Source organism: Gobio gobio, assembly GCF_949357685.1.
Source record: "Gobio gobio genome assembly, chromosome: 13".
NCBI lineage: Eukaryota > Metazoa > Chordata > Actinopteri > Cypriniformes > Gobionidae > Gobio > Gobio gobio.
Window position 1 is genome coordinate 31,989,315 of NC_137106.1, and position 26,812 is coordinate 32,016,126.

At 39.1% G+C, this 26,812-nt stretch overlaps 1 protein-coding gene across 1 annotated transcript in view; it reads right to left on the bottom strand.

Annotated features, from left to right (window-relative positions):
* The window catches only part of efcab11 (EF-hand calcium binding domain 11), a 105,181-nt gene that overhangs the window by 70,620 nt on the left and 7,749 nt on the right, over positions 1-26,812 (bottom strand). Inside the window, exons 4-5 of the mRNA XM_079833371.1 lie at positions 16,159-16,260; positions 8,090-8,180 (exon numbers count right to left, since the gene is read on the bottom strand). Of these exons, the coding sequence (XP_079689497.1) occupies positions 8,090-8,180; positions 16,159-16,260 (193 nt within the window). The remainder of the gene's footprint in view (positions 1-8,089; positions 8,181-16,158; positions 16,261-26,812) is intronic.

Here is a 26,812-nt window from a genome sequence, read left to right on the forward strand (position 1 = left end):
TTTTACAGCAGGGGAGGAGACATTCAAACAAAGGAATGCATATGTTGTGTAGGTAAAGGACACACCTTAGACATAACGGTGTGACCTGTCCTAATTCAATCAGCATAACAGCGTCATTCAAATGCATAGATGCTAATCCAATCACTCAGGCAGTATTGCTCTAAACTTGTCATGGTAAATAGTCAGGAAGTGCATAAAGACAAAAGACTTAATGTGTCAAACACTTACACGGCCTGACGTCATCTCCTTAGAGTTTCCTCACGTTTACTTCAAAATGTAAAACACAAATATAGATAATGTTTTCAGTTATATTCTATTACATCGGAACCTAGATATAACAATGTATAAATGTGTAATCTTACAGTAATTAGCAAGTGAATTGCATACAAATTTGTACCCTTGTCTTCATTCAGGCCAATTCGAGAATGCGCACAAAAACAAGAGGCGGGATTTATTTGGCGAACCAATCATATCCAACCATAGCGTGATGGAGGCATTGCCTCCTCTCACGTGACTTTCTCCCATTCATTCTCAATTGCCCCCACTAAACCCACCGCATGCATAAGGGTGTCTGTTTTAAATCAATGGGATCAGAGGAGACAAGCCTCTCGCTGTAACTTCACCTGTGGGTGTCGCTGTTGGGCAGTGGTACTTTATAAAAACGAGTGACTTTTACACTTTTAATGTTACATTTTGAAATATTTGCCTTGTTTTATTTTTGTAATAACGATTATTTTCATCATTTTTTTTTTTTTAAGAGGCACTGCCTCCCTTGCCTTCTCGGAGGAAACACCCCTGGCATAGGGCTGGGTAAAAACAGCAATTTTCGACAACGTGACCCCTGTAGTCTGATTACCTAACAAATGACAAGATGATTTTTTAGTATTTTTTATGTTAAATCGAAAACATACAGTGCAACCAATAACAATTCTCTAAATAAATTACTTGTAAGCTGGTTCTGAGACAGTGGCAGATCCTCAAGCAGGTATGCAAGAAGCTTGCTGGTTCAGATTCCTGACTGGAGGCGAATAAACCAAAAGATTTGTTTTAGCAACCACCAACATAACATTTAGCACCTGACTGCTCCAAGAGCTCAATTCTCTATCTTCAGTTTATTCTGTATAGTCAAAAGAAAGAGAAAGATACATGGAAAAGTGATCAAGTTTAATGGATGTACAGTATAATTCAGTCGACAAATGCACATAAAAGCTCCACTAAAGAGATGAGCTTTTACTTTGGACTTATTAGAAAGGACAATTCTGTCAGCAAAACCAGGATAAAGCTGGGATGTCAGTGAGGAGAACAATAAGAAACCTGAGATTCCTCAGCGAGTGAGAGAACGAGAGCGATGCGGAGGGGGAGGAGGATAAAGTGAATAAGAGGGAAAAAACGCTGCATTCTTGTAACTCAAGAACTGTAAGAATGTGTGTGCAGCAGGTATTTATGGAAAGGTGATGGCAGATAGTTGCTCTGGAAACGGCGACAACAAAGAGAAAAGCAGAGAGTAGCGAAAGAAAAAAAAAAGAAAAACAACTGCAGGCAGCGCTCAAGGTGTGAGGGCACCAGCTCTGCGTACCACGTCACCATGGCAACAAGCAGCGGGGAGAAATGGCGGTGTTAACATTCATTCAGAGAGGCAGCACGTGTCCATCAATCTCTAGCACATAAAGAGGCAACAGCACGTCTGCTAATGGTGTGAAGCCTGCAGGGCGCTCCATTGTTCTGCTATAATTATGCCAAAAAGGACAGGAAAAGGGTGTTGCTCTTTTCTTCACAAAGGGGTCGCAACACAAACAGATTCAAAACAGAGGCTTCAGTTCATCTCAAGGTATAAAAGAAGAGCAAACCTGACAACACACACACACATACATGCAGGCACACGGGGCACCCTGTGCACCCTTTTGAAAGAGACACCAAAGGCGGACAATCCCGCTTATCACTTTGTTGTGATAATCTTTTCTAAACACAGCCCTGGGTGTGCAGATAAACTCCAAACACAGCATTCAAGGTGAGCTCTCTCTCTCTTCCTTCACTTGTTCCTTGAAATTCCATTTTTTTTCCATTTGGTCCGTTTGCTGCCACACTCTGTCAGCAGTGGCAGGATGACGGGGCGGAGGAGAACCGGAGGAGGTGGAGAGAGGAAAACAAGATGGCACAGCGGCGTGAAGGTTATGACTTTGAACGTGCGCTAGCTGGGGACCAGAGCGCACACACACCGACACAAATACACACACAGAGTGCTTCGAGTTTGCTGTTTGTTCCAGGTGCTTCTTTGCTCTTGCTAAGTCAAACATCTTCATGGCTTTACATAGCAGGAGATACAGTCAACTGGTGAAGATCAACACCTGAGAGGGTGGAAGGGAATCACCAGCAATTGAGCTAAAATGAGTAGTCGGAATTAACTGACTTTAATTGGTTAAAGGGGACCTATTATGTTTTACAAGATGTAAAATAAGTCTCTGGTGTCCTGTGATGAGTGTGTATGTGAAGTTTTAGCTTAAAATACCCCACAGATAATTTTTTATAGCATGTTAAAATTGCCCCTTTTTTAGGGTGAGCACAAACAATCAATTTTTGTGTGTCCCTTTAAATACAAATGAGCTGGTGATCCCTGCCTCTTTCAAGAAGTGTTAAGTTCGAACCAGACAGACAATCAGTCAGACAATAATGCCTACAGAGCCAGAGAATATATGCTGCATGGAAATAGAACATGTATATTTTAGTTTAATTACGGTTATAACTTATGTTGTCATCTTGCTTTTATCCACTATTACTACAAGCCTGTTGTAGCGGATGGCCAAAACTTTACTGAGGATTTTAATGAAGTTTATTGTTCATCACACAAAAGATGAAGCATCTGTTTCACTCCAGAAAAACACTGTAAGAGCTGAATAAAACAGAACAAGAAGTGCACATTAAAGTCTTTTTAAACTCGCACTCTCCCTTGCATTATCATCAACATACACAGCATATTACACAAAATCACTTTACAACTAACAGTGGGCAAATATATACAGAACTTATGCCTTTTTCGGGGGGTGCTTAAAGGGATAGTTCACCCAAAAATGAAAATTAGCCCATGATTTACTCACCCTCAAGTCATCCGAGGTGTATATGACATTCTTCTTTCAGACGAATACAATCGGAGTTATATAAAAAAAGTCCTGGCTAATCCAAGCTTTATAATAGCATAGCAGTAATTGAAAGTGCATCTATCCACCATATAACTGCTCCACGTGGCTCTGGGGGGTTAATAAAGGCCTTCTGAAGCAAATCGATGCATTTTTAAAACGTTATAAAGTAATGCTCCGGCCGATTGCCTTCCGCGGAAAAAGTGTTGAAAGTGCCTCTCGCCGTTCAAAATGCTTACATAGTGTCTGACGAGCGTAACTGGTAGCGTAAGCATTTTGAACTGCAGAGGCACTTTCAACACTTTTTCCATAAATTGAATACGCAAGGCGATAAGTCGAAACTTTACTTTATAAAGTTTTAAATATGGATATTTTTCTTACACAAACGCATCGATTCGCTTCAGAAGGCCTTTATTAACCCCCGGGAGCTGTGTGGAGCACTTTATTTGACAGACAGGTGCATTTTTTTATGGACTTCAAAAACATAGCAACAATTACTGCTATTATAAAGCTTGGATTAGCCAGAACTTTTTTTATTTAATTTTATTCGTCTGAAAGAAGAATGTCATAAACACCTAGGATGACTTGAGGGTGAGTAAATCACGGGCTAATTTTCATTTTTGGGTGAACTATCCCTTTAATAAACGGGTAGATTTTATATCTGTAAAACAACTCCGTAATAAAGTGCATGCTCTACCTTTCATTACTACGGTATAGCTCCGGAGACTATAAGCTGGATCACGCACATTTGGAACTGATCCATCCTTGAGTAACAACTTTTGAGCAAAACCTGTTTTGTATCGCCCCTCGTTCACAAAGTAGTCTGGTGTAAAATGATTTGCGCAGACATAAACAAATTTTGTTATATGGGGGCGCATTCCCTTCAAAAATAAATCTAGTCCACAGCGTCTTCAGCTGCTCTGATGTCGGGAGTACATGGAGACTGTTATGTTCACTCTTACATTCAACAACAAAACACCTGAGTTACTTACGAGACATTTGTGTCACTGCAATTTTTCCAGTCTGTCAACAGTCATGGGCAGGGCCAGTACAAAGTGAAGTAACTTTGCCCAGAATCTGTGAAAGCCTTGTTCTGAGACACTGCTTATGATTTACGGGGATTAAAAAAATCAAAGGTTGGTTGTGAACACACACTGCCAACACTTATGTTTAAACACCATGTAAAAGTGAATTTTGCATAAAAGCATTAATTGCATTAATTCCTGATTTTGTTTTTGAACAGTTGATTGACCTTATCATTGTTAACTAAAACTATTTATAATAATAATTTTTGCTAATAGAAATAAAATATAAATATTTTATTATTAATACTAACAAAAAATACATTGTAAAAAGCACATAAAATGACTAAACTAAAATTAAAATGAAAACAAAAAAGGTAATTCAAAATATTACATGATCTCATGAGTATTCATATGGTTTTTATGACAGGTACGTTTACTTGAGTTTCAATAGACACTGAAGCGTATGATATTGACATATTGTGTTTGAACAACTTTACAGATGTACAAATCTTTATTTAATTTGTGGCATTAATACCTTGATTCTATTGTATTCAATTGTCATTTCCAATTAAATTGTTATCAGTCAGTCGCATTTATTAAACAAAGTTTACTCATTTACTTAATATGAAATGATAACATTTCCGCTTTGTTCTGTGTGACTTTTGCTGCAAACTCATTTTGAAGGATTGCATAATGTTAAACAAGACTACACTTTAAAACCTTAAAATGAATTGCTTTTTTTTGGTAATCATTTAACCATTATTTACCATGTAATATTTATTTTGTTTGCCGAGGGACACAAAAGGTGATTTCTCAGTATAGTTATATGCTGTGACTGACAAAAGAACATAAAATACAATAAAACACATAAAATACAAAATTGCAACATAAATCCAAAAAAGCAATGAACTTTATTTTGCGCTGTAATCCAAATATTTAGAATCCATACGATTGTGGGGAAAAGAACCAAAATCGAGTCTTTATTTGGCGAACTTCATCTCCATTCTCAGCAGCGACCATAAATGTCAAATCCTGCACTTGTGAATTCAAAAACTACCACATCAAGAAGCTTTACGGCATGATTAATGGCAGGGATATCAGACGCTGATTGGCTCTCGTCTGCGTCGTCAAAGATTGCGACATGTCATGTGTCGCACAAGCCCTGAAAGGTGAAGCCAATGCATTTCGATCAGCCCCTGGTGGCAGGCTGCAGTATAGGTCATAAACCCCGCCCTCTGCATTTAATCAACAGGGACGCAAGGTTTTAGTTATTTATTTTATGCTATAAAATGGGACGTAACGTCATAATTGACAGCTGTGCTTGCGATTGAGTCTGTGGGAGCGAGAGTATGGGCGGGACCTTGATTCCGCGGCTCTACCTCAGGATCGCTACTGCACAGAATCGGGCTCCGAACAACGTAATCAGCAATGACCATTACTGGGATGTTTTGGCTTAATTTTTCTACACTGGAAGGAAGCTGAGAAGTGCGGTCCATCTTTCTTTATAGTCTACAGGGATAACATTTCCAGTGACTAATAACTTAAATTCTGCTCTGTACTTCATACAAAACTATTATATACCACCAGAGAGGACATTTTTTGCAATAAATAAATTGTGATTACACTTGTCTGTCTGTCTGTCAGTCATGTTTTTCTTTAACACGGTACATATTTTTAAGAAATAGTTATGGGTAGGTTTAGAGGTAGAAGTGGGATTAGCGGCTCAAAATACCTTTTTAATGCTATATTGTTACTAAAATATACATTTTCCTAAACATTTGTGTCGTTACGTTTTATATATTCTTTTTATATACTCTATAAAATGGTTGTGTGGGGTCGGGTTAAGGAGTCTAAAATGTATCTATAAAATGGGACAATATATTTTTATGATATAAAAGATTTGAAAATTGTTTATGTTTTTAAGCTGTAAATACATCTATATTATACTATCAGCATCTATTCAAACGTACGTTTTGTGCCTTGCGTATAAATACCTACGTATTAACTATGAGACCAGGCTGAATATTAATAAATACTATAATAGTAAATAAATAATACTGAAATAACATTGACACAAAATTGTAACAAATGTCCACAAATCTCTCTCAGCTGTTGTGTTTTAAAAGGAATTTTCTAACTTAGTACAATATAAAAAATTTATTTAACAAAAATTAACAATAGGGTCCAAACTATGCAGTCCAATGGCAAACAGATAGTGACCAACACAATTATTACTTCTTTTTTTTCACTTGATCCTTTTATAAAAATAATTATAAAAAAAATCATAAACAAAACCAATTTAATTGAATTAATACTTTTATTTTGAAATAGTTAAATAGAATAGTTCCAAGTTCCAACAGTTTTTGCTATGGCACCAAAACCAAAATCGTTTTGAATTATTCAATCATTGTCACAAAATAGTCAATTGTTAATGAATGTATGTTTTTGGTTCACTAAGGATTGGTTCATAAATATGGTGCAGAAAACCCTGGCACAGAGTAATGGATCGATCTTGGGATTTTAAGAACATTGAGGTCGTACAAATGAAGATGTGATTAATCGAATAGCTGATTAATATCAGATCATTATATTAGCCGATTATAAAACGAATCATTAGCTACAGCCCTAACGCCGAATGAGAAGTCACTGGATACAAATTGAGTATCTAAAGTCACGCTACATGATTTCTTGTGGCATAAGCCCTTAGCGCTTTGGTTCTGACACGACTGCGACATTTAATTAAAAAAACAAATGCCACAGTGCCTCCCGAACTCATAATTCACTCTGCCAATGCTGTGTTGGCATGTCATTGCAATCATAGCAACACAGTGACTCACCGAGGCTCTGAGGTTATCAACTCCTTGTACGTCAGCTGAGCTTAAGGTCAGAAGGACACAGTATCTACACTGTCAGTGATCATTTCTGCAGTGTGAGAGGGTTTTTGTATATTAACCAGCCTTGCGGGACAACTGCGCTGCTCTCAACAGTAGCTGCAACTTGCAGCAGTGGCCAACTGCAGAGGATGAGTCACATCAAACAAAGAACTAAATCTGTCCAAAAAACCAAACAAATGCAAACGTATGCGCACAAGGAGACACGTGTCGCTTCTCTTTTTGAGCCTTCAAATACAGGATGAAAGAGATAAATTGCTCCCTGTCTCAGAACAGCATACAGTATCCACATCACCTCTTCAAAAGGATAAGAAAGTGAGAAGAGAGACTCAGCTGAGGGCTGATAATAATGTGTCACTATAACTGCAAACGCAGGGACAAGTTGAAACCTCTAGATACATCATAGTACGAAAGTAATGCGGAGATCTTAGTGGGAGATTGTCGAATGTCATATTGGCTTTGGGATCTGGCGATAGCTCTGGGTCTAGTGATAACTGTTTGAAATGAGTGTGAACGCACAGCACACGACGGCTCGGAATCCCACCTGTTCAGAGCATTTTTGAGCGAGACGGAGAGGATGAGATGTACAGAGACACGTGAAGCAGCCAAGAGGGGCCTGAATGGAGGTGGAAAGGGGCTGAGAAACTCCACAGGGAGCATGGCACAAAGGAACTGTTCTCACCCTAATAAGCAGCCAGATCTCAACACCGCAAGACTCCAAAATCTCCAGACCTGTTCTACTCTCACGTGGGACTGTATCAAACACTTTCACTCACACTGGAGGGGTTCGAGTAACAAAGTGCCGGCCAAACGCAGAGCTTGTTGCTGTGGTGGAGGTGGGAGGCCTGCTCTGAGCGATGGGCACAAAAATCACTTTCTGACTCAACACATTCAAAGTGTAATTACATCCAGCTGCCTTTGTAATCGACTTTGGAAAGAGAAATCAAGGGGAAGTATGATGGAAAGAAGAGAGATTGAGAGGAAGATCAGATAACCCACTGAATCATGCATTTACAGAGAGGCCGTGGGCCCGAACTCTTACCGGAAAGCCTCCAGCACAGTTCTCTCCGGCAGACGGGGGGCAACTCGCTTGAAGGCACTTTTGAAGTCATCCAGCTTTAAGAAGCCACGACCTGGAGACAGTACAAACCCGGAACAAGAGTTAACAAGACTAATACTTTAAATCATCAAAAAGCCTTTTACTGCAGGGCCGGTTGTGTTATTAGGACACACTCACATGAGATCAGGCAAAGAAAATGTGATAAGCACACCTGAGAGCACGCTCTCATTATTTTCCCCTTATCTTAGGGAATAAAATCAGCTTTCTCTGTTCATTCCACTCCATAAAAGGTTGGTTGCTAAAGCTGAAAGTATACTTCCCTTGTCCGAATTCTGCTCTGCATGACAAAATTTTCATTATCAGTCTAATCCGCTGATGTTTGCGCACACCGTCCACGTGCAGACCAGTTTTTGTGTCCACGTGGGCTTGTGCGCGGACAACTGCGAAAATGCGAGTGATTTGAGTGCTTGAAACGAAAGGTTCACTAGAACACGTCCATCCAAGCTCACGGTCAAAGGAGTATTATTTTAAAGGGTTGTGCACTCAACTGTGTGCAATACGGAACAAGTATACCTGAGCCTTATAGTGTCATGAACCCCCCCTGTTTTAGCCTGGTTGCTTACACCTCAGCTTTGAAAAATTGGGAGTGTGGAGGGTAGGAAGGGAAAAAACAACTACTAAAAACACAGACCTGCAACACGCTCATTATTCAGACAAATGAATATTAAAATATGAGCGGAGGAAAAAAACAAACAAACAACAGAGTTGGGGGAATAAAAAATAAAGGCTTTTTTGCCCATTCTTGTTCTAGTTACTTTTTTGCCCATTCTTTGAATTTTAGGTCTACATTACTGACTTAAGTGTATCAGAATAATCCATCATGTCATCGTGTTCATGATCGGACATACTGCTGTTTCAGTGTCCGTATTTGCACATATATTGTTAATGTTTGAAGCAGGAGAGTATGTAAAATGTCAGTAAAAACGTTGTGATCCGCGTTGCCAGTGTTGTTAAACTCTGTGCAGAAACCGCTTTCATGCATGCTGCGCATGTTGTTACAAATGTAAATATTGTACTATTTTCTGTGTGTTAGTAGTCAAACTCCAGTTCTGTCCTCATTGCGGGGCAAATGCAAACAACACTTTTGTGCTGCTGTACTGAGGAAATACTTACGACACACGTGTCCGAACCATAGACCGTAAAAAAATATGGACGACGCGACTTCATTGACTTCCGCTGACTAGAGTTGAAGCTTTCGTAGGCCCGGGGGATCGAGGCGCGGAGGCTTCAGTTTTTTGACAGGAGTGCTAAGGCTTGGTCCAAACACAAAGCTAAACAGGCAGAGGTGAACGAACAATACCGTCACATTTTAATTCTCCGCTGTATTGTGATCTCATGCGTAATACAGCGCAGTGATTGGACTAAATGAGTCTATTCTCATGAATAATACAGAGAAACTGATGACGTAAAAGCTTACTTTTCAGCCACGGCAGATCGGCACTCCAAATTAGCACATATACCTCACTTTTCGTGCCGTTGGTTCAACTTTGCATTTTAAGCCAGAAGAACAAAATAGCTCAGAAAAACTAAATAATTACCACTTTTCCCTTAAAATCTGTTTTAGGGTTTCATGATCCTTTAAAGGGGTAGTTCACACAAAGATGAAAATTATCCCATAATTTTCTCATCCTCAAGCCATCCTAGGTTTATTTGACTTTCTTCTTTCAGCCAAACACAATTGGAGTTATATTCAAAAATATCCTGCCTCTTCCAAGCTGGGAGTGAGATTTTGAAGCACCAAAAAGCACATCCATCCATCATAAAAGTAATCCATACGGCTCCAGGAGGTAAAAAAAAAAGGCCTTCTGGAGCAAAGCAATGCGTTTTTGTAAGAAAATATCCATATTTATAACGTAAAAACCATAATCACCACAGTGACTTCTGACCAGACGTATGAGGTAGGACGTAGGAGTCGGGTAAGCTTAGGTGAGAGTAGGCCAGGGGTTTTCAAACTTTATGATGCCAAGGACCCCCAAATATGATGACCCCCAAATTTATGAGGGACCCCCTTCCTAAAATAAATCTGTTTATTTTTATGTATGGAAATACATTTAAACTGTTAGATAAGTAGTAAGTGTGACATTATAAATACAACATATTTTTTCAAAACTTAAATTGGCTATACTTAATGTTGGATGTATAAACCTGAAGAAGAACATTTTTCAATGAAAAATTATTTGTATAAGCCGCTTTCACAATAAATGTATGAAAGCAGCTCACGTCCTGCATTAATAATACTGCCATACAAACCCCAGTGAGCAAGATAAAGGGGACTATAGTGAGAAATACTCACTAGAAAGATACAAAGCAAGCATATACAATTCTGGAAAGTATGTATACAACAAGAAACATTTAGAAATGAAACAGAATGTTTGATAGACTTTATCCATTTTTGCTTTGTCTTTGTATTCTCTGACATTTTCCGGGGACCCCTTAGAACCTTCTTGAGGACCCCAGTTTGAAAACCCCTGGAGAACCCCCTCTTGCAGTTCAAACAAACAGGGCTGGGCAACAAACTAAAGCTCCTTTGACATTTCTCTTAATTTTGTTTAAGACATCTAATTCGTGAACAGTGTTTTGTTTTGTTCTATCCTCTGAGCTTCCGCGTTCGTCAATATATCATGAGTCGGGTCAGACGTCATTCTTCCGCCAGAACTAGACTTGCATACGGCTGTTTCCGGAAGCCAGTGACTATTACAAAAACGCATCACTTCATTTCAGAAGGCCTTTATTAACCCCCTGGAGCCATGGATCACTTTTATGATGGATGGATGTGCTTTCTTGGAATTTAAAATCTCAGGTACAATTTACTCCCATTATAAGGCTTGAAATAGCCAGGATATTTTTTAATATATCTTCAATCGTGTTTGGCTGAAAGAAGAAAGTCATATACACCTAGGATGGCCTGAGGGTGAGTAAATTATCGGATAATTTTCATTTTTGGGTGAACTAACCCTCTAAGTCCACTCGCAGCTTTTTGAATGAGACTGTGAAAGCAAGTAGTAAGACCAGCTGAGATCTCAGAGTATCTACAGGAGCCTCTTCCTGAGAGCTCAGAGGAACAGCTTGTTGTGCCTTCTTCACAGCGGCTGGCACGCAGGACTTTGATTTGCAGGAAATGGCTCCCCTGAGGAAGTTTAGAGCGCTTGCATCCAAAGTCAGAGCTGAGAGTGGAATCTGTTTAGTGTGTCTGCTGAATTGATGAGAGGCACAGCGGCGCACTGAGCGGGGGGGATTGTGGGGGGGGGGGTCTTGGGGAGCACTGTGACATGCATGTCAACACGCCAGACCCGACAACACCAGCTCACCAACCGTAACCAAACACTGCCCTCCACAGCCATGACAATAGGGACGAGAGTCACACACCTGTGGAAGCAACAGGACCTGTGCAAAACTAGAACATTACACATCTCATCTGTAAAAAGTGTAAAAAATTTGTTATTTTGCTGAATGCAGAAGATATCAAATGTTTTGACGACAAAGCATGAGCAGCAATCAGCAGGGAGCATGGCTCACTTTCACACCGACTGAGAACGGGAGAGTTTCCAAATGCACCGAGCATGCTCTATCACCGGGCAGGCTGCCACTTCATCTCTGAATGGGAGCGACGCACTTCAGCGCGCTTTAGCTTCCAACGCATCCCCATTGAAGATGAGGATGGGGGTGACGGCGCCGATGAAACAGTCAAACATCTCATCCAGCGCAAACTGTTCAGCCGCAGATAGGAGAGGACTTGCCTCTGTTGGCAGCCTGACAGGAACATCAGGCAGAAAAAGCCAGGACAGAGGGTTTAAGCTTAGCTGGCAGAGGAACAAAGGCAATCAATCTGGGAACTGCTGAAATTATTAAGACACTTTGCTAGCATGTAAGCTCTGTCCTTCAGGTTTCCAGCTGTACGTGTTCATTCACAACTGTTCAAAGAGTAGCCAATTTCATTTTTAAAAAGATCCAAATCTGATACAAAGTGCATTTCATAGCACTATCATTTGCCAGTGCAGATATAGTTAAGACCAGAATCAGAATAAAGTTGGGTTAGTTAAAAATAAGTTAGAATCAGAAATACAATCTTGGTTCTAAAATGAGCTAATTTTCAGGTTGCTCTGAATTCGTACAAGGGTTGAGTGAACTCGCTCACAGCAATTTGGTCCTCAAGATGAATTTGATGGTTCATTAACATTCACATTTCTAATTAAAAGCCAACTGTATTTTTTCTTAAATGCCTAGTACTTATTGCTGGAGACTATTTTAGGTCCTGGGAGGATGTAAAAATGCTCTATAGCCTGATCGGGTGGCTCACAGGAAGTCAGAGATATTTCAAAGACGGCTGAGACTATGAGATACAAGAGAGATAAACAGAAAGTGAACGAAAGAGAGAGAGCTTCAGGCAAAAATAGGTCCATCGTATGTCTGCTGAAGGAGCGTTTTCGCATGAATAAATATTCTGCTCAATCACACCAGTTTTCCTCTTTTATGGCTGGTCAGCAGGGTTAATGAAATAAGATCCCTCAGCCATTCTGAGCAGATTCAATCAAGGTCAGCTGATATCCTCCTCCTGTGGTCACTACTCCTAACTTTGTGAAATTATTTCTGTTACAAAAATGAATTAGTTAATTATACATTTGCCTCTCTTTGGAATATCCTACAAACAGTTCCAGGGAGACCACAAGGCCCATTTTACTTTTGTTTTCTACCCAACCTTGAAGACTCAAATGTTGGTTTCCGACACTTAATTTCACAGAATAACTTAATTTAGGGCAGAAAAACAGCTTTAGAAACAGTAGCTAAAGATGGGGAATATTTGTATCTGGCTTTCTAGCTGGTCAGGCATTAACTGTTTAAGAATCAGTTCTCAGGTAAGGATATACAGTATGCACATAAAAATGTGCATCGCTAGAATAATAATAAAAAAAAATAATAATTACAAAACGTTTAGTTTCTTTACCCCAAAAATCTGGCAGTGGGGAACTACCAGAATGGAGCATATACGTTGCATGATACAGTCAAACCAAAAATTAATCAGACACCAGATATCATTTTTTATTAGTTGGTGCAGGACACTATAGTTCATTTATGTAAGTGAGGATAGCAAAATAAAGTAAACTGTGAAATATTATTCTTCATACAGTGGACTACCAGTAAAATTGACAAAAATTTGGGACCAAAATTATTCAGACACTTTGACCTGACCATGTTTTGCTTAAGTGTTTTTTCTTTAATTGCTAAAGTCACCTTTTACACCACAGACTGAACAAAATTAAGCATTGCTTGGTCATTGTTTGACCTAAATTGGTATTATCGAATTGTGCACTTAAATTTAACAGCTGAGAGCTGATTGGTTGATAGTAATCAATAGCATACCTTTCAATCAAAGTTATCTGACATCATCAAGATGAATTTCTGAAGTTCTGACACAGTTTGTAATTTTTTACCATTATTACCATATTCTGAACTATAGACAGTGATAATGTTAGAAAATGTTGAAGGTGTCTGAATACATTTTGGTTTGACTGTAGTAACAGTGGTCCTAAGAAAAAGACACATGGCGCCCTCTACTGCAATAATATGAAACGGTGTGTTAAAAATACTGTTATAAACACAGAGTTATTATAGGATTACTACCACCACCATGTGTAAACTATACATTATTTATTCAGAACCAAATTGAACAGATGACACAGGTATAGGCCATTGTTTACAAAACCTCGCCCTGCATTCATTGAAATGTATTCTGCTCACTACAGTTGCACTATATACACCATTTAGCAAACACTTATTCAAATCGACTCGAGGTACACTTTTCGCCAATATGTATTTATGTTTTCTGGGAATCAAAAGATGCTCTACCAGTTGAGTTACAGAAACTAAACAGCCCATAACCCACCGAGTCTATTTTCTTGCACAATGAACTTGGCCAATAAATGTGAAATGTCATTCTGAACTGCACAATTACATTTGTGGTCTTCGCTGCTGCAGTGTAAAAAGTGATCAGTTGACTTAACTTAAAAAAAGTGAGGAAACCGGATGCCTTAAAATAAATAAACGATGGCATAATTGAAAAAATTAAGTTATGTTATTACGTTATTATTATTATGATGTGTATTTCACTAGATTCTCTTTTCTTTAGCATCTCCACAAAATAAAGGTCATGAGGTCTGCATATATTCATGAGGTCTGCAGATATATTATCAGTCTAATTACGTCAAATAAATATGAACAAAAGTGTTAAAGGGATGACATGTGAAATCAAATTTACCTTGATCTTTTGACATATAAGAGGACTTTGTACCATTTAAACATTCTTGAAGTTTCATAACTTAAAATGTCCTCCTTGTTATAAACAAAGCATTTATTTAATCAAGCTCCAAAAACAACTTATTTGGATATTGTGGGATTTGTGATCATTCCGTCGCTTAATGGCTGGCATTTGCCTATACTAGCATCACTGGTGCTGTCTCCACTGGATACAGTATACAGATGTGCATTCAGTTTCTGACATACTCCACGCACTTGACACCAGGACAAATTGAAGAGTGAAAGAACGTTTTCTGATGCGGCCAGTTTAAACAGCTTGTTTATGTCTCTGTACAGACTTCAGAAGGATTCCAGCATTGCAAAAAACTGGATTGCTTATTTTAATGGCATTCCGGATATAGGGCTGCAACTAACAATAATTTTGATAATCGATTAGTTTGCCGGTTATTTCCTCGATTAATCAGATAAAAAGCCAGATATAAGTTATAATACATTTTTTTTATCTAATTACACGTCATCCCTTTACAGTTACCACTCTCATAAAATACTTGACTTACATGTTGACTTTTAAACATAAATTTAACGTCCAACTACAGATATTTCAGCAAAATCTATATTTTTGCGCTGAACATTAATCGTCTGCTCTACTGTGTAAAGTCACTCTGAAGTTTAACGCAGACTGTCAGCACTAGACTTAATGCAAAATGGAAATACTTGCGTGAATTTGTAACACTTACACATAAGGATTTAACAGTAAAATGAACCATATCACACATTAATCAGTACGCATCTAAGAAAAAGCGCCTGACAGAGCAAGCCATGTTGAACATTACGCTAATGGAAGCTTAAATAAAGAATTCTCATGTTTTGGGCAGCTTGGATCACATACTGTACCTTTCGTGCAGTAGCTCAATCTGTTTCCTTCACTATTTTTGGATGCATTATGTCCATTGAAATGCGCTATTCAGTTGCACGGTGGGCAGACGCGACTAATCGATAATGTAATTCGTTGTCGATGATTTTCATTATCAATTTTTCCCCGATTAGTTGTTGCAGCCCTACCCGGATCACGTCGGAAGATTATATGTTTGTTCTGAACATTTTGTTTTGTAAACGAGTCACAATGTAATGGAGAGTTTGCAAAGAAACTTTTGTTGAAAGATGCAGACAACTGCATTAGATCTGACAGCAGCTGCGTCACAAATCGTAAGTAATGATTTCATAATGCTTTGTCTGCAAATGGTGGTTTTATATGATTCATGTTTTCAAAACACTCATGTGCAATAGTGGGTGTTGATACTAATGTTGCCTTAACGTGCTATCGGAAATTTCCTACTTCCCAATTTTCCTACTTCCCATTTCTGAAGTCGTGATTTTAGGAGTTCATCGCATTCAAATTTTGACTTGAGAGGGCGTTAATGTCCTATTTTTTACTTGGAAACTAGTATTTACGATATTTCCATAACATGTGAAGGCAGCATAATTCCTATGAAATGACTTTAACCAATCATAACAGTGGTCATTTACTGACAAGCCTTAAAGGAGCTGCCCATTACAAACTTCAGATAGAGGGTCAGAATGAAGTTTGAAAATAATAATTTCCCCGCATACATATTTGTTTGTGTGTGCAAAAAACCTTAATAACATTATAAGTGAACCTCATGGAACATAAAAAAAAATAAAAAATTAAATCCATGTCATGACCCCTTTAAACATGCAGAATGAGTGGAGGAACATACAGTGTACATCAAATGCAGTGAAGGTCTGTCTTGTCTTCTCATATGGATCTTCTGATGATATCTTCCTCCCCATGAGAGGCACAAACTGCTCCAGTGGGACCCCTTTCAGAGAAAGAGAAAGAAAGGAGGAGAAAGAATGCTGGGTTTATTACAAGGCTCTCGTCTGAAGTGCATGCTCTTCCTTAACATGGCAGTCATCTGAAAGCACTGTGTTTAAAGGAGTAATATCTTTCTCTTCTGCCTGCAGGGTAGTCATTTTTTTCTCTGAGTGCTGTTATTGAGATGAAAAGGGTAGGCTGGGGAGTTCTAGATAGCATTCACACGAAACACCAAATATACAGAGGGAGTTTGGCGTGGGGATCTGGGTGGGCCACGCTGACAGTGATGGCTGAGAGACTGGGGGATAAAACCTCTATTGGGAAAAGCATAAATTAATTAGGAGATCCAAGGACAGACGTGACAGCTCCACTGCACTTTGAGTCATGCCAAAACATACGCTGTAATATGTCCTTGGAGAATCTCACACCTAACGGACAAGTGATAAAAGAGTACTACGTGAACACAGAAAGGATTGCTTTCTAAAAACAAGTTATTAAGCAGTTTTTCTGAAGAAAATTATTGTGGTGCTTACTTGCTAAGGTGTTCTAAGTGGGTATTAGAAGGTTGTTAGTTGGCTGAAAACTATCAAGTTTATATAATATTCTGGTCCTTAGGTAGGGCCTCTCTCCCTATGTTTTGTCGGTAAATAATACATCTGATTGCTTAGAAAAGTAATAGCAAATCTCTCATCAAGTTGCGTGAATTGAGGCATGGCATACATCTGTAGCACAAATGGCGAAGGACAAGATACACATCAATGTTTCATAAAATTACAAGTGACAATTAATTAAGAAAAATCACATTTTCTTAAAGTCGAAATGTAACGGAAGTAGCAAAAGACCTGTATTGTGACGTAGTATACCCAAGTCAAATGGATTATCGGAAAGAAAGAAAAAATGTAGGGCAAAAAATGAAACATTCACAATAAGATCAATAACATGCTGAAAACAGACCGGGGGAAATGTTATTTCATGCAGACTTTAATGTGTGCTGCCAAATTTTGATAGAATTAGGACAACTTTGGGCAACAGAGATTTTAAACACGACATAAGAGACATTTGCTTCTGTTATCATCACATAGCCATGAAGATTTAATTCAATTATAAAGTATGTTTATAGACACACAGTACATCTACCCAGCCATTTTGTCCTCCTCATTATCTTAACACTCAAGCTCTAAAAAAAGAAAACGTTTGCATGTATGCCAGACAGCATGTTTGAATGGAGGACCAAACCTGCATAAATAAATAAATGTAATGATAGGAAAATCAATAACGGAACAAATTAGGGTGCTCCGATTGATCTGCTGATAATTGTTTTATATGTGATCTGTGGTCTCTACTGTATAAAGGGGCCGATCAGAAGAGCCGATCAGATAACGCAAAATTCGAGAAACAATCTTTCTAAAATGTGCAGCTAAAATTGCTTCACTACATTCACCGGTCTGGCAGTTCTACTAGGTGTCTGGAAAAAAAAACCAATACATTTGCAACATCATTGCAGAGCCATTGCAACGACAGCAACAAACAAGAAACTAGGGCTGTGCGATTTTAGCGCATTTCTTTCCTTCATAGCAGTGCACTTTCATTCCTCCCTAAAAGCCCAAACTTAACGTCCAAATCAGCTAAATCAGTGATTGTCATAGAATGCAGTCTACTGTTACGAAACTGCAAGATGTGTTCCCCAAGCGGCTTTCTGTGTGTGCGCTCCGAGATGGAGTGAAACACAGACAAGCAAAGTATACTTTGGGCTTCGGATTTGCGCTTAAATGGTCAAATACACATAGAAATATGTCAAAATGCCAAGCTTGATGAGTATTCGCTTAAACGCAGTCAGTTATGTCTTAAAAGATTAGTTCACTTTTAAATAAACTTTTGCAGATAATGTCTTTCTTTCTGCAGTCGAAAGTAAATTAAGATTTTTGATGAAAACATTCCAGGATTTTTCTCCATATAATTGACTTCAATGGGCTCCAAACGGTTCAAGGTCCAAATAACTTTAAATGATACCAGACGATGAATAAGGGCCTTATCTAGCGAAACGATCAGTTTCTGCAAGAAACCGAGCAGTATTTATGCTATTATTTTACCTCTTATCAGACGAACGTGATCATCTCTGAGCTCCGCCATAACTTCCGATAAGTGAGGTCAAAATACAAGCGTGGTCATATATCGATCGTAGATGCCTCATTCTACTGATCCGTGCAGGCGCTAATGAGGCATCTACGTATACATCTATGACCATGCTCGTATTTTGACCTCTAGCGGAAGTTATGGCGGAAGTTATGGCGGAGCTCAGAGATGATCACGTTCGTCTGATGATCACTTTGTCCAATGAAAGCTGCTATGGAGTCCAGACCGTCTGCCATCAGTCTGAAAGTCTGGCTACGAGAGAAACTAGGGTTTTTCCTGCAATTAAAATATTTTGGCCGGTGCTTTGACGACTCCTGTGTTATGTGGGGTTTTCCCCAGGCTGAGGTGGATGGTTGGTTGGCTACACCCTCTCAAGTGGCTGTTCTCGGGTGGTTTCATTCAGCACACCTGTTGCTGACTTCCTGTTGGGCCTTTTAAAAAGGGGCATGATAAAAAAGGCCAGGAGGGCTGCAGATTGGATTTCGTTTGGTTTCCTTGTTTGTTTCTTTGGTACATCCAACACTACTACAGCACATTACCCTTCCATGCATTCATTACACTTTACACCACTGACTCCTGACTGTTACACTGTATACTGTTTTTTCTGTATAGTTCTATTTTGTTAATAAATTTTGCTGTCTATTTTGGCTTTCTTGTGTCTCTATTTTCGTTACGTCCCTTTTGAGCCACGGGGTGTAACAGGTGCCAAAATTAATCTTTGTCCCACCAAAGCTTGAAGAATACAGATTAACCATATATTGTTGCATTATTGTGTTTATTGTCTTTATGTTTATTCGGTCAAAATGTTACTATCAGCTTGTAATTCAGTACCTTAGAAAAAACAATACTAGTGTGCATCTTGGTACATCACACTAGTACCAACAATGGCACTGATATATTTTAAGATACGTCATTGCAAGTTTCTATTATAGTTTCTAAAATATTGTGTACTGTGTGTGTGGATGACCGTGTTCGTCAGCCATCACAGTAGAACATTTCTGACCCAGAAAAAACCCTGTCAGTGGATGGTAGTGAGGTTTCTAATCCATTATTTTGTGATCTTATCTATATTAGTTTTAAATCTTATTTTGTAAATATGGAGAAAATGTTGACCCCCAAACATTGTGAGTTTATCCTAAACCAATTGCACCAAAGGTCTCTATGATCTACTCAGGCTCACGATGCTTTTGGGAAATGCAGCCCTGAATTGTTCCATTCTTTATAGAAGCCGTTAGTTGTCAAGTATCAAGATTTTCTCCATTATTACAAAATAAAAACAGACATTAGACTAGAATCCTTCTATCCACTGGGAGTGTCATCAACCTATAAACAAAACAATGTTTTTGATTATTCTGGACTTGATGAGAATGCTGTGAGGAAGGATCGCATAAGTAGCTGGATTTAGCTTCTTGTTTCAGTTTCTGAAAAACCGTGGTAGCTACAAAATAATTAGACATAATGCAAATAAAAAAATAACTCTCCAGTTGATCTGCCTCATCCTATAGCAAACTCTGATCTCTATTACTTAGATTTGATGTTTCTACATGAGCTCTCGACCAATGATGCACTAAAGCTATGTAAAGACCGCATGCCTCATTTACATTTTGCACACAGAAAAGTACAAATAAATAAATGTAGATGAATCTGAGATTATTTGACAGATCCCAGATCTTCTAATCGTGATAACTGATCTCTGGTTCTTCAAACGAATTTGCGGATTGGATTCAAATATCTGGATTAAGATTACTGCGCATTCTTGTGTTCCCTGAAGAGGGCAGATGCATCGATACTCGAAACCACGATCAGCAATGCAGCGATTGGCTGGTGTCAAGAACTTGACATATTAAAAAAATGTATTAAAAAAAAAACACAGACCTTTTTCTGGACCTTTATAAGGAACGAGCCAAACAACCAAACCAACATAAAAGTTATAATAGATCAATGTAATGTGCACAGTTTTTTTTAAACATGATTCCCAATTATTTATATTCACGATTTTATAGTATTTGTACACCCTTTACATTTTTATTTCAATGTTGTAATTAGCTATTAATTTAATTTTTAATTCAATTTGAAGCAGATTTGTTACGTGACATCATTAATTAAAGTTTCCTAAGGGTCAAGATCAAGTTATCTGCAAGATCAAGTTATTGCCCCTGGTTCAGTAAGGATCTCTTGTAATAAAGTAGCAGTGGTTGGGACACATTTTAAGTATCAACGGTGCTTAAAAAGATGCAATCTAATCCTGTTTACATGAAATAAGCCTGCTCGCGAGCAGGTTTAAGCTTCTGGACCTGTTGCTATGACAGCAAGTCCAGGATGAGCGTCGGAAAACCAAACAATCTAAGATCATGCCAAATCGTCAACAATCAAATCCAGCTAACTGAGTTAGTGACGTACGAAGAATGGACACCAGGTTTGGTCCTCCATATGTTTGGCAACAAATGAAAGATGAAGCTGTGCAGACCTCTGTAAAACCCATCTCTCTTTCTCTCTGTTTCCCTCCTGCTTTTAAACGATGGTGGTGCTGGATGTCAGATCAGTTCTGACTGCCATTCACTGTGATAGAAAGACCATCAGTCAAGGAAGTGTCAACTTGGTGGCCTGTACATCCTTCACACTCCTTTCTTAATTTCTAATTCTCTACCATCTTCACTACCTTGGGGTCTTTCTACTCTCTTCTTTCTTCAATTGGTTTTCTTCGCATCACCCTCCCCTTCTCTCTCACATCCTCACATCTGTGCTCCTCTTTTGCGTGACTCATTCAGCAGAACATGCCACTGCCTGACTTAACACACACACACACACACACACACACACACACACACACACACACACACACACACACACGCACACAGGAAAACGTGCAACAGTGTTCTCGCCCAGAGCTCCTCTTTAAAATCATGGACATCTCTGATTTGATGTGCTTCCTCCCTTATCACTTCAGATTGTCCCTGAGCCATTCCAGACCAGGCTGGAAGCCAGAATACATTACATGGATGCTGAATGAATGAATGCTGCATAAACAACAAAAATATAGGATGTTTTTGGGGAGATTCAAAGACTAAATCTAAAGCTTTAGATCTAGTCTACAGCATCATTCTGGTTAGTCAAGCATTTGTCTGGGCTTTTCTAATCAAAGCCCATCATAATCAAATAATTGCCATACAAAGCCTGGGACCAGTTTATGATTACAATATGACTTTAGTTCAGTATATAGGGCTGTGACCATAGTATTCTAAGCAAATGCTGGCCCTTTATATAGGCATACATACACAGATAATTAAAATTATGGTCAATACCGATAATCTGATAAATACATTTTAATGTTTTGGCCATTAACCGATAAATGGTTGATAATAAATTTTGAAACTTTTTCTGTCCAAATGATATAGGCGTAGCGTAAGCGGTTGAACTGCAAAAGGCGTTATGCTGCGTTCACACCAAACGCGAATAGAGCGTCAAAATGGCGTCTACCGTGTCTAGTTGGACGCTTGAACATTTGGAATCCATTCGCGTGTCCACAGCGAATTGGACGTGCGTATAAATTGAGCGTTTGAAGCTAAATAGACGCGTGTTCAAGGCGCTCCAGGAGAAATATGTCATAAAACACCACTCTGCCTCTTTTCATTTTCATTAAAAACATATATTAAACATTAATAGCCACACAAATGTGGTCCAGGCAACTCCTACATTATCTTCACTACATGTATATTTAAATATCCTTAAAAAATAAAGTTATGAAACTTCTCTTTGCCCTCAGTCAAAACGATTTGGCAGACAACAAATTATAGATTCATGACACCAAAGATCGGCCGTTAGATCCACACAAGACGAACCACTACAGGACACCAGAGCCAGAGGCAAACGTCAGAAGGTCTAGCCGAGGAAAGGCTGCTCTCGCTGGGGTTGATGAGCACTGAGCACCGCTGATCCACTGGATCTCACAACACAATCTCACAATTTTTAAAAAAATAGGCGCTCTCTTTATAAATAAACCACAGATTTGAGCTTTAAACAACTACATTCTCACCTGAAAAAGTCTTAAAACTACATTTTGTGACACAACAGTAGTATTTTTAAATTATGCAGGGTTTCTCATCACGTCACTTTACCACGTGACAACAGCAAGCAGGCTCCTGATTGGTTAACGCAGCGCGAATTGACGCCAAAGTTAACATTTTTCAACTCGGGCGTCAGACACAAATTCGCTTCAAACGCGTGAATGCACAAAAAGCACCACTCGCACGTATCGCGCAAGACGCTCAATTCGCGTCATTCGCGCGAACTGGCCGTGCAAATGAGGCGGAATCACGTCTATCGTGCCGCAGGACCTCCAAACGCGCGTCAATGCGCCTTTCCATTGACTTGACATTGAAATCACTCGCTCCTGACGCTCTAATTGCGTTTGGTGTGAACGCAGCATTACACTTTCTTCATAAGTTGAATACGGAAGGTGATTCTCTTTATAAATTTGAGCTTTGCGGCTGTACTGAATAGTTGCTAACCATCAACACTCGTGTGCTAAATGTCAAGCACTAATAGTAATATGACATAAATTGTATAAAGTAATAAAATGTACAAAAACAGTTCATAAAGTGATTTCATCAAGAGCAATGAGAGACTGTTTGATTAACATAAATGGCAAGGAGGGCAGCAGCTTTATTGGTCTACTGTCACTTTAATACCAAATGCACTGTTGTTTACGTTCACTTAAAGGTGCTGTGGCGAGCAGCGAGGCTGAGGGACCGTGAGAGCAGGACGAGGCTGCGGTCATTAGTGATGATGAGCGCCAGCTGCGTGCCGCATCGGCCTCGTGTCTCACGGAGGAGTGACGGGAGCATAAAGGAGGAGCAACGACAGTGAAGTACGAGAGAGGACCAGGCCTGGACTTTACATTGTGTTTTGTTAACGTTTTGTTATGTGTGTGCGCGTGACAGTCGTCCATGAGGGGCTGCCGCTTTTACTTTCATTTTGTTTTTATTAGTTGATTAGAGTCTTTTAATGTTCGCCGGTTCCCGCCTCCTTCTTCCCATAACAACAAACTCTACAACAGGTGCAAGAGGTGATTCTCTACAGAAACATTTTTGTTATGCTGGTTGAAAGTTATTTTTATAAATATACAGGTGCTGGTCATATAATTAGAATATCATCAAAACGTTTATTTATTTCACTAATTCCATTCAAAAAGTGAAAATTGTCTATTATATTCATTCATTACACACAGACTGATATATTTCAAATGTTTATTTCTTTAAACCTTGATGATTATAACTGACAATTAAGGAAAATCCCAAATTCAGTATTTCAGAAAATTAGAATATTGTGAAAAGGTTCAATATTGAAGACACCTGGTGCCACACTCTAATCAGCTAATTAACTCAAAACACCTGCAAAGGCCTTTAAATGATCTCTCAGTCTAGTTCTGTAGGCTACACAATCATGGGGAAGACAGATGACTTGACAGCTGTCCAAAAGACGACCATTGACACCTTGCACAAGGAGGGCAAGACACAAAAGGTCATTGCAAAAGAGGCTGGCTGTCCACAGAGCTCTGTGTCCAAGCACATTAATAGAGAGGCGAAGGGAAGGAAAAGATGTGGTAGAAAAAAGTGTACAAGCAATAGGGATAACCACACCCTGGAGAGGATTGTGAAACAAAACCCATTCAAAAATGTGGGGGAGATTCACAAAGAGTGGAGTCAGTGCTTCAAGAACCGCTACGCACAGACGTATGCAAGACATGGGTTTCAGCTGGCATATTCCTCGTGTCAAGCCACTCTTGAACAACAGACAGCGTCAGAAGCGTCTCGCCTGGGCTAAAGAAAAAAAGGACTGGACTGCTCCTGAGTGGTCCAAAGTTATGTTCTCTGATGAAAGTAAATTTTGCATTTCCTCTGGAAATCAGTGTCCCAGAGTCTGGAGGAAGAGAGGAGAGGCACACAATCCACGTTGCTTGAGGTCCAGTGTAAAGTTTCCATAGTCAGTGATGGTTTGGGGTGTAATGTCATCTGCTGGTGTTGGTCCACTGTGTTTTCTGAGGTCCAAGGTCAACGCAGCCGTATACCAGGACGTTTTATAGCACTTCATGCTTCCTGCTGCTGACCAACTTTATGGAGATGAAGATTTCATTTTCCAACAGGACTTGGCACCTGCACACAGTGCCAAAGCAACCAGTACCTGGTTTAAGGACCATGGTATCCCTGTTCTTAATTGGCCAGCAAACTCGCCTGACCTTAACCCCAAGTATTGTGAAGAGGAAGATGCGATATGCCAGACCCAACAATGCAGAAGAGCTGAAGGCTACTATCAGAGCAACCTGGACTTTCATAACACCTGAGCAGTGCCACAGACTGATCGACCCCATGCCACGCCGCATTGCTGCAGTAATTCAGGCAAAAGGAGCCACAACTAAGTATTGAGTGCTGTACATGCTCATACTTTTCATGTTCATACTTTTCAGTTGGCCAAGATTTCTAATAATCCTTTCTTTGTATTGGTCTTAAGTAATATTCTAATTTTCAGAGATACTGAATTTGGGATTTTCCTTAGTTGTCAGTTATAATCATCAAAATTAAAAGAAATAAACCTTTGAAATATATCAGTCTGTGTGTAATGAATGAATATAATATACAAGTTTCACTTTTTGATTGGAATTAGTGAAATAAATCAACTTTTTGATGATATTCTAATTATATGACCAGAACCTGTATATCATCTGTGGAAGGCATAGGACCATAAAATGCATTCAGTCCGAATTAAATGATACCATGTGTGCCCTGTCAGTCAATGTGTGTTTGCATGCCACCGAGGAGAATGTTAGCACGGAAGTTCTCATTCGTTCTTTGCTTTGGGGTAAAACCTTTTTTTTAAATACCTTTGCAGCGGTAGGCTATAGCCTACTGTTAATGAACATCCCGACACGTACACGCTGCTGAGAGCGCCATTTAGATATGTGCTGCGCACTTACCTCTCAATAACAAACACACATCAAATGACTGCGGTGAACAAAAAAACAGTAATTAAGAAAGCATCTGATCATAGTGATGTGGACATGTCTGTACCAAGCCTGCAGCACTCCTCTCAGAAACTGAAGCTTCCGCGCCTCGATCGCCCCCCCGGTGGTTGGTCCCAGTATAGCTCATAAACTCCTCCTCTCCATGTATTAGAATGGACACGAGACAAACTAAACAATTCAATTACACTTCAAATAATTGTTTCCAAAAGATGGTTTCTGTCATTTTAGGCAGTTTTTATCACGATGATTACATTTCAAGTGTTCGTTTTTTAAATAAGTTTAGTTTTAGTGAGTTTTGATACTATAAAAACGGGGGGTGTGACGTCATGATTGACAGCTGAGATTGACGGTTTCTCTGAGTGAAGTTGTCACTAAGGCACTAACAGACTTTTTTCGGGTTTTTTGGGAGGAGATTGGAGCTTTAGCTTTCATTTCTACATTTCCATAACTGTTTATTTCACACCATCATAATTAATTGTTCTGTATTGGTGTGAGTGTGGGCGGGCTTTTGATAATCGCGCCTCTACTTCCTGTTCTCTACTGCGCAACTCCGGTCCCGAGATCGCTACTGCGCAGACTCGGTCCCAAGATGTCAGCGGCGTATGCAGGCCTACGAAAGCTTCAACTCTGGTCAGCAGAAGTCAATGAAGTCGCGTCGTCCATATTTTTTTATGGTCTATGGTCTGTACCAGCTCTGTAATTCAGCACTCCAGTTATGTCACGTCACGTTTATTTAAACCACTTTATTCAATATAGCCTATTGCCTTAAAACCACAAATATCATAACTATATATAGACCTACTGTAATTGAGACATTTATTCTAGAAATTAATTAAAGGAATAATTTATTATGATTTAAATTTTTTAACTTTAGTTAGAAAAAATGTAATATATAAATACTATAAAATTAAAAGACATTTCTTTTAAATGTATAGGGCAGATTTTTAATGAAGCAACAACATTTTATAGGTAAAACAGAACAAGAAAGCCCATTTATATTCTTTCATTGTGCAAAAGTATTATAATATAGAAAGGCACAAAGCACTTGTGCGCCTCCCGTGTGCAGAATGATATGCTTGAAGCAATACAGAGTCACAGGGTACCTATGCAGCAGCTTGAGCATTTTCCTTTAAAATTCAGTTACTATGTGTGTGAAAAACGATTCATAGCGCTCTATTCTCCTTTTCTGCAAAACCATAGACCTTTATCTACTGAAGCACAAAGACAAGTAAACGAAGACTCCATTTAGTGGCCTATTTGTGTGCTGTTTGAGATGAATGCTTGTGAGTCTTTCACAAGCTTTGAAAGGTAATTTAAACGAGAATGCACGCGTTGGCACCCCTGATTAATTCATCAACTAACCATTCAGAAACGTCCTGTTGCATTCTACATTGTCACTTCTTCA